Below are 9821 nucleotides of genomic sequence, written 5' to 3' on the forward strand. Positions count from 1 at the left end.
TTTCATCAAAATATGCAGTCCTGGTAACTGACAGGCTCCATTTTCCACACCTCAAAACAGGTCTCCCACATATGCATTCTTACTCAAACGCGTCCCTAAAAAAAGTGATTCATTATCATTCATAAACTTATCCTCCACTCCAATTTCAGACAATTTCCTTTGTTCCAGTTTTCAATACTACGGTTGTCCATTTAGAATATTCGTCTTCACCAATTTGCATGACGCGCTGCTTGATTCAAACTCAGTATCCTCTTCCGCCATCTTTCCCTCCTTCCTGACCAAGTCGTCTATGACGGAATGTGCTTTAGACATCCATTATAGAAGGCATTCTTCAACACTGTTACAGAAGATTTTTTTGTTCTTACGATCTGGAATACCTCCTTCAAAATGTTGACCCCTTTACATCCCGAGACCCTGGATCATTGCTACTCTCCCTTCCAGGACGGCTACAAGACCATCCCCAAATCAGATCACACCTCCATTCTTCTCCTCCCTACCTATAGCCAGAAACTTAAACAGGAAGCTACCGTGGTAAGGACTGTTCAATGTTGGTCTGTCCAATCGGAATCTGTTCTTCAAGATTGTTTTGATCACGCAGACTGGAAAATGTTTAGGGTCGCCTCTGAGAATAGTATTGACTTGTACACTGACTCGGGGCATAAGGAAGTGCTTAGAGGATGTTGTTCCGACTGCAACGATTATGTCTTATCCAAACCAAAATCCATAGATACTACAGGTACAAAGTGGAGTCTCAATTCAACGGCTCAGACACAAGACGTATGGGACTAGGACTCCAGACAATCACAGGTCGCATTCACCAACACCTCTCTCCCGGACAAGCTAAACATCTTCGCCCGCTTCAAGGAAAACATTGAGGCGCTAACGCAGGCCACCAACACTCACAAGGACTGTGTTCGCGTGTTCTGTGTCCAACGTGAGTAAGTAATTTAAGCGTGTTAACCTTTGCAAGGCTGCCAGCCCAGATGTCATTCCAAGCCACGTCCTCAGAGCATGTGCAGGCCAGCTGGCTGGAGTGTTAACGGACATATTCACTCTCCATATCCCAGTCTGTTGTCCCCACTTGCTTGAAGATGTCCACCATTGTCCCTGTATCCAAGAAAGTGAAGGTAACTTAACTAAATTACTATCGTCACGTAGCACTCACTTGTCATCATAAAGTGCTTTGAGAGGCTAGTTAAAGACCATAATCACCATAGCAAACACACTAGACCCACTACAATTCGCACATTGTCCCAACAGATCCACGGATGACACAATAGTAATTGCACTGCACACTGCGCTATACCACCTGGACAAGTTAAACAATTTAAAGGCAATGCTACCAAATACTAAATGAGTGTATGTAAACTTCTGACCCACTGGGAATGTGATGAAAGAAATAAATCAAATCAATCATTCTCTCTACTATTATTCTGACATTTCATTCTTAAAATAAAGTGGTAATCCTAACAGACCTAAAACAGGGAATTTTTACTTAGATTAAATGTCAAGTATTGTGAAAAACTGCATTTAAATGTATTTTGCTAAGGTGTATATAAACTTCCGAAACTTCTGTATATTACTTTAAAAATATGAAAACGTTGGTTTTTAGTTCACTCAATGGTCATGCTGCAGATGGCCATTCCAACCCACCCCCCCAGTCTTTACTCTCCCTCCACCCAAATGAAAATGTATTCATTAATCACTGCCACAGTTATGTATATAGTGCTATTTATTTGTATACCGTTTTTTTTTATTACCATTTTCATAATTTGAATGTTGAAGCTCAAAGCCTAAGTTTTTCACTGTACACTGCAATTGCACCTGCAACCTTGTACATGTGACTATTAAAACTCTGAATACATGGAAAGCGACAATACACAGCTAAGGATTATGCTCACAAATCTGACTGTCCTTTAGCCATGTCTTTGCTTTTTGTGAAGTTGCAATAGTTGTGTGTCTGATGGCAGTGTGTTCCAGACATGGGAAGCTCTAACAGAGAAAGCAGTTTGACAAAAGGTGCTTTTCCTTAAGGGAACTAACTATACAGTTACCTCTCATGGCAGACTTTGTGAATCTGCTGCCATGGGTTTGGGTTTCTGTTTGACAAAAGCACTAAGTGGAGGGGGAGCCAGGCCATTTAGGATCTTGAATACAAGACATTGCACAAGATTATCCCAACTCAGGAGCTTATGCATTCTGAGGATGTAACAGTGGTGATGGCTATCGGGCTTTCTATCAAGAACATTGAGAGCCTGATTGTAGACAGACCAAATAGGTTTTAATGTTGTACAGCAAACTTGGGCCCAACTAGTCAAGCAGTCTGTTAAGTGGGGGAGAATCATAGCTGTGAATGCCTTGAATTATGCTCTGCAGACTTGAGTGGTCTCTCTTGAAAACGCTTCAAATCTCAATGGGATAAATAAATTAGGAACAAATAAAGGCATGGTTAAAAAGAGACTGGGGCGGGAGGGGGCTCTGTGCATAGATGCCAAAACAAAATAGGCATGCATGTACAAGGCCTAGCCCAAAGCATGAGCACCAAGAGTTACTTTATTTGGGACTCAAACATTCTATCATGTAGGGGTGGAGGACACCAACATTGAATCCAGGTGTGTTTGGACTTGGAGGTACCTTGCATGGACTCCAGACATCTCAATAACAAGACCCTGAATACTTCTGTTTTTTGGTCTCAGCATTGAAAGCAGCATGCATCACTTGCCCACAACAAAACACAGACTATCTTACAGCAGTGGTATGCTTCCAGTTATGACAAGATGAAACATGTTACTTTCTATCAACAGCAGCTACCAGTGCACTCTACATTAGCCATGATGCATTGAAATAATCAGTTAAAATCAGTGTTTTGGCCATAAACACTACCCGACCTTGCTAGGAATAGGCAGCGTGTGGGTGAGAGGAAATGCAGGTCTAGACCAGAAGCTATCACAGGCCAGGGCCCACATGACCTGCATTAGGAGGTCAACAACATAAAAGATGAAGATGTAACGCTGCCTTGATAAATCTGTAACCATGATTATATATGGGCATTATCAGCTTCCACCAACCCTGGCTGTTGGCCATGCATCGTCCCTGCCGGGAGAGACTGGGGACAGGAAGTAGACCTTTAGAAAGCCTCATTATTCACCCAGAGAAAGTGGACCAAAACAAAGCATTGATTGCACAGCATGGCACGTGTGGCATCATGCTACCAAGTCTGCCCACGACCCACCGTCTATGAAGAAAAGAAAGGCGAGACAGGGGGAGGGGGTGTTGTTCCCTCTGTGAAACCAAAAAAAAAAAAAGGTTTTACCAAGAAGCTACACCGCTCTTTGAAAAACCATACTACACAGTAGTGTGATCATATGCACCCACTCGCGTGTCTGCACATCATATGGCTGTGTGTGGCAAACCACTGAAGACAGAGATCAAAGGCATTGTGAGAATCATGCAGCTCCACAGCCAATGGTAGTGCATGAAGATATAAAAAATATAACCTTTATTTAACTTGGCTAGTCAGTTAAAAACAAATTCTTATTTACAATGACGGCCTACCAGGGAACAGTGCCTTGTTCAGGGGCAAAACGACAGATTTTTACCTTGTCAGCTCAGGGATTTGATCCAGCAACCTTTCAGTTACGCCCAACGCTCTAACCACTAGGCTACCTGCCGACATGGAGAATTGATTTATCTATACTGAATAATAATATAAAACGCAACATGGACAGTGTTGCTCCCATGGTCCATGACCTGAAATAAAAATATCAGCAAAAACAATACGAATTCATACACAAACTGCTTATTTAGCTTCAATTGTGGGCACACATTTGTTTATATCCCTGTTTGTGACCATTTCTCTTTCCCCAAGATAATCCATCCACCTGACAGGTGTGGCAAATCAAGAAGTTGATTAAACAGCATGATCCTTACCCAGGTGCACCTTGTGCTGGGGACAATAAAAGGTCACTTTAAAATGTGCAGTTTTGTCACACAATACAGAAGTCTCAACTTTTGAAGGAGTGTGCAATTGGCATGCTGACTGAAGGAATGTCCACCAGAGCTGCTGCCAGAGAATCAAATGTTAGCTTGTGGTAGAGAAATTGTCTCCAACAATGTTTTAGAGAATTTGGCAGTATGTCCAACTGGCCTCACAACCGCAGACCACGTGTAACCACTCCAGCCCAGGACCTCTGGGGGCCTGTGCCCTCCCTGGCATGTGAAATCCATAGATTAGGGCCTAATGAATTTATTTAGATTAAATGATTTCCTTATATGAACTGTAACTCTGTAAAAATCTATGAAATTGTTGCATTTCTATTTTTGTTCAGTGTAATAAAATAAGTAAAGAAATCTGTTTTAAAGCCAATTTCCCAAGTGTTGATCATACAGTATGTGTTTGAAAGGTGTTTACAGCTTGTTGGTTTTTAGGCTACATGTTAACCAAAACAAACTAAATCGAGCCCCCTCTAAGACCTCTCTGCTAACACTCCTTTACATTTTTTTGTGAAGCAAAATGTGTAGACAATTTGTTTTTTGAGCCATATGTCGTGCCGGTTCCGCAGTGTCTTAATCTAAACAGGAAGCCTGTCCGACCCTAGTCCTTGATCATGACTCAGTTCCATTACAATACACATAAGAGTCATTGGATGAAGGCGTTTTCTGTAGCGTGGAATTTTGTTAGGAGCTGCGACGCTTTGTCTGAACAGTAACTGGCATCGCTTGCGGTACGGTTTTTGAAGCATAAGGACCTTATCTTTCATATCGGTGAGAAATTATTTCCCAAAAACAAAATTGTTAAACTGATACACACCTTTATAGGGTAAAGGTTCCCACACGGCCATATTTCCATGTTATAGCATTTGTTTCTGAACACCTGTGTGTAAACTGAACACAGACGCCAAAAACGTTGTCACCTGCAACAGTGTTAAGACAGTGTACAGTAAGTGTATTTGGCATTTGTGAAATTATTTTGATGTGATTTTTAAATTGAGGGATTTATGTTTCTAAAACTATACCGGAATTGAGATTCGATTCACGTTTAGATGGGCCAATTCTCTTTAAACTGAACATGCAAGTTCCTTGGACTAAGGAGTAACTTTAGGCTCCTTTAGTCCAATATTGGGCTAGTCCGAACCCCGTAAGCAAGAATATGGTCAGAATCTATTCTGGCTAGACGCTTCCTGGGGGAAACCTGGTATGATAGCCAAACAATCTTCCTAGCACGTTTTAGCTTTAATGAGCTATCGGCAATCACATGAAAAAAATGTTTACAAATACAAGTATTTGTCTCACGCGCCGAATATAACGGGTGTGTAGACTTGATCAGGAAATGCTTGCTTACATCCCTTCAACGATGCAGTTAAAATAATTACAAAAAAGTAACAATAGGAATAAGATACAATAATGTAGGAATATACAGGGAGTACTAGTACCAGATAAATGTGCATGGGTATGAGGTATGTACATAAAAGCAGGTTGAAGTGACTAGGCATCAGGATAGATAATATGTTTAGGAATAAAGAACGAACGGAGTAGTAGCTGCATATGAGTGTGAATGTGTGTCGGTGTGTGAGTGAGCATAAATACTTTCAGTCTAGGTATGATCTTTACTTTAAGTAAACTTTACTCTAGCTACAGAGGAACAAATTGGGGAATACAGCAGGTAGCAGTAACCTTCCGTACCCAGCGTTTAAATAACTACATAGGAAAGACTAGAAAACATTTGTTTACCTTTTACTAGTATCCACATGCTAACTAGTCAGCTTGCTACCAATACTACTTACTTTTGTGTCTGCCCACACCCCATGACTGTTTAGCGAGACTGGGGCTCCGAATTATTGCCCTTCCAGCCGACTTCAAAGCGTCCATGTCGTAATCCAAAATTGGGGCAAAAAGCCCAACGAGTTTCGATTCTTGTCTCTCGAAGAGCTTGGTTTGTCACACTCTCCCAAACTTTTCCAGCGGTTTCCCCCCCACACTGTTTCAAAGACAGCCCAGAATAGAAACATTATCATATTCGTCCCACTGGGCGGTGTTATGTAGCTAGCTATGTAAATTAACCGCATAATGTACGTGACGTATATTTGTGGAATATTTAACAGAGAATTGGATATAATGACGAGATGCTTATGTCTCCACTCTAACAATGGGATTCGTTGTCCACAGAGCGGAATGGCGGGTTGTCAAGCTCCCGCCTATTCCTCTCTTTGGATTGGTGGAAACATCTCCTTATTTAAACTACGTTTTTAATATTCGATGGGGGTGCCGTTAACCGACTGTATTCAATGGAGAGACGCTTGCTAGCCTCATGAATATGCATAAAGTCTCGAACGCCCACAGGGGACAACTCCGATATAGTGGGTTTTTTTCACAGTTGCCCGGATGTCACGTGCATTACACTTATATCAGTACACTCATAACAACATAAGCGTTAATAATCTTATAATATACTAATTTATGTTTATCTCGACTAAATCCGACACTCATTGCCCCCCCCCCCCTCTCCCCATACAAAAACTACTCACCTGCTTAATAATTAAGGACCTATTCAACGTGGACAGATTTGGGCTCTCTTTCTACTATATCGCACGAGCAAGCTCGCTACGCAGCTCTTTCCGGGCCCTTGTTACTCGAGCAGGTGGTGCCTTCACTGTGACTGATTTTCCTATTCTTTTGAATAGTGAAGTTTATCAGAATATCAACAAAATAGACATAAATTACTGATTGATGTGTTAATAAGATGTTCATAAACTAATGTGGCTAAATAATTATTATGGACATGGTGAATATGTAGATCAGATAAATTAATACTGTTGCCATATATCATGTAGATATCTGACAGGACTCCTGTCATGGGCTACAATATTTGTGATCATGATGATGTGCACTGAACAGATGTTGGATTTCCTCTCAAATTACACATTCATTTGATAAATATTTCAACATTTTAGATTTTCTCTCAAGTTACACATTTCATATACATTTAAACCCGAGTGAGTACCCCCCCCCCCCCCCTCCCCCTGTGTAACCCAAGCCCCAATCTCCCTTGGTGCCATGACAGCCAGGCCATCATATAAATGGCCAGACAGCTGCTGGTGAAAAAACAAAGCCAAGCCAGTTCCAGTGCCAGTGAGCCTTTGCTCCATCACCATAGACCCCAGCTCTCAGCAAGTCCCTCCAGACTACACTGTTTCTGGCACACTCTGTGTGACATGATCACCTGTCTGGAGACAGAACTGTGTTGAAAGGACTCCCTATGGGACTCTTGGGTGTCATACACCCTCCCGGGCCATAACAAAAGCTCTTCTCCCCTAGATGGTTGTTTTTTGTCAATATAAATATTTTGAGTTGGCTCTGATTGAATCTGAATAATGAAACTGTTCCACACATGAGTTATGACCATCTCCACTTTGCATTTTTCAAATATCTTTCATGAACCAACATCCATGATACACCGAACAAAAAAGTAAACACAACATGGTCCCATGTTTCATGAGCTGAAATAAAATATCTCAAATGTTCCATATACACAAATATCTTTACATCCCTGTTAGTGACCATTTCTCCTTTGCCAAGATAATCCCTCTACCTGACAGGTGTGGCCTCTGACTCCGCCTATTATATAGGTCCTGGATGGCAGGAAGCTTGGCCCCAGCAATGTACTGGGCCATTCGCACTACCCTCTGTAGCGCCTTACCGAGCAGTTGCCATACCAGGCGGTGATGCAACCGGTCAGGATGCTCTCGATGGTGCAAATGTAGAACCTTTTGAGGATATGGGGGCCCATGCCAAATCTTTTCAGCCTCCTGAGGGGGAAAAGGTTTTGTCGTGCCCTCTTCACGACTGTCTTGGTATGTTTGGACCATGATAGTTTGTTGGCGATATGGACACCAAGGAACTTGAAACTCTCGACCCGCTCCACTACAGCCCCGTCGATGTTAACGTAGGCCTTTTCAGCCCTTCTTTTCCTGTAGTCCACGATCAGCTCATTTGTCTTGCTCACATTGAGGGAGAGGTTTTTGTCCTGGTACCACTGCCAGTTCTCTGTCCTCCTCCCTTTAGGCCGTCTCATCGTTGTCGGTGATCACTACCACTGTTGTGTCGTCAGCAAACTTAATGATGGTGTTGGATTCGTGTTTGGTCACACAGTCGTGGGAATACAGAAGGGGACTAAGTACACACCCCTGAGGGGCCCCAGTGTTAAGGATCAGCGTGGCAGACGTGTTGTCTACTCTTACCACCTGAGGGCGGCCCATCAGGAAGTCCAGGATCCAGTTGCAGAGGGAGGTGTTTAGTCCCAAAGTCCTTAGCTTAGTGGTGAGCTTAAGATTGTGGAGTGCGATTGAGATTGCGTCATCTGTGGATCTGTTGGGGCGGTATGCGAATTGGGGTGGGTCTAGGGTGTCCGGGAGGATGCTGTTGATGTGAGCTGTATGAACTGTAACTCAGTAAAATATTTGACATTGCTGCATGTTGCGTTTTTATATTTTTGTTCAGAATAGATAAGATCCTTATGTTGTACCCCAGCAAAAGGTCCACTTTCCACATTTAATTTCCTTGAGTTAACACCAGTCATCACCTATTCACATTGTGCACTCAGGGGTTTGGAATTCAAAATATCCAGCAGTTCCAGATTTCAAAGGAGATGACATGCCACAGATAAATAAATAGTTCTACAATGTAGTGTTCCCAGGTGCATTAGCATAACTTGGTTTGAAATAGTACAAATGACAGTATCCTAGACTTTAAAGCAAAAAGATGAATGGAATTTATATTTTCCATTATCAATTCATTCAGCATTGGAGGAAAGAAAGTGATCCAAGACAGGTTCAAGTGAGTAGGTCAATTTTAGATGTGTGCATTGTTAGATATTACTGCACTGTTGGAGCTAGAAATACAAGCATTTCTCTACAGCGGCAATAACATCTGCTAAATATGTGTATGCGACCAATAACATTTGATTTGACGTAGGCAGCTGCTGAAGGCACATATTTGATATGAAAATGCAGCCAACTCTTGCTCTGCTGGCAGGGGGAACGTGTGAAATAATTATTCATGTATAATGAATGTACTACCTAACTAGAATTCATGCACATCATGTTTGTTTGACAGTTTGATAATATCAATCTTGGCCAGTCTTAAAAATCAGTTGTGGTGAGCGAGTGTCTATCCACAGGAGTACTGATTGTCCCCCACGTAATTCACACCAATGGCCTCCTATATTACATCCCCATTGCCAGCACAGTAGATATCTATTTAATAGCAGACAATAGAAATAAATCAAAATGCTGAGCTAAATTTGCATTGCATAATGGCTTCATGATTTGTTTACTGTATACTTTGCCAGATTCAGATTGCTTGAAAAGACCCATTTTAATCTGTCAAATCTGAATGGTCGATGTGCCAAATTGAGACGTTAATTTGGAACAAAGCACTCAGGATTAAATGTATGCAATTAATTATTTTTCTGCAGATTTATGCCTGATAGGGCACCTCTATGTGAAATTGCCAAATATGCGTGGTTTGGGGGGCCTCTACGCCTTGCAGTGTGGAATGCCCATGCAACTCAGCTGAGTGGGTGCAACAATCTCCAAAACCGGATCCATGTGTTTGTCAGCGTATTTGGATACAAAGCATTTGAGGGAATTCTTTGTCAAAGCCATACTTCATCTTAAAAGGGTTAATTGAGAGCAACATCTTGAAGAACCTGAAATACAAAAATTGAAGTGAACAAACAGGCAGCCCCTATTGTTTCCATTTACAGTTCCGTTATTTAGAAATCGTTGGACGAGAGGTCATTCTATTTCTAAAAGGCTCTAGTG

At 41.9% G+C, this 9821-nt stretch overlaps 1 protein-coding gene across 6 annotated transcripts in view; it reads right to left on the reverse strand.

Moving 5' to 3' along the window:
* The window catches only part of LOC139375294 (low density lipoprotein receptor adapter protein 1-B-like), a 73778-nt gene extending 67728 nt beyond the window's left edge, over positions 1-6050 (reverse strand). The window contains exon 1 of one of the 6 annotated variants that reach the window (XM_071116928.1): positions 5784-6050. In XM_071116928.1, coding sequence (XP_070973029.1) covers positions 5784-5868 — 85 coding nt within the window. In that variant the 5' untranslated portion in view covers positions 5869-6050. Of the gene's footprint in view, positions 1-5730 lie in introns of all 6 variants that reach the window. The other 5 variants (XM_071116932.1, XM_071116934.1, XM_071116931.1 and 2 more) reach the window with 5 other exon arrangements.
* Between the last annotated feature and the right edge of the window lie 3771 nt (positions 6051-9821).

This window comes from Oncorhynchus clarkii, chromosome 19, assembly GCF_045791955.1.
Source record: "Oncorhynchus clarkii lewisi isolate Uvic-CL-2024 chromosome 19, UVic_Ocla_1.0, whole genome shotgun sequence".
NCBI classification, from domain to species: Eukaryota; Metazoa; Chordata; class Actinopteri; order Salmoniformes; family Salmonidae; genus Oncorhynchus; species Oncorhynchus clarkii.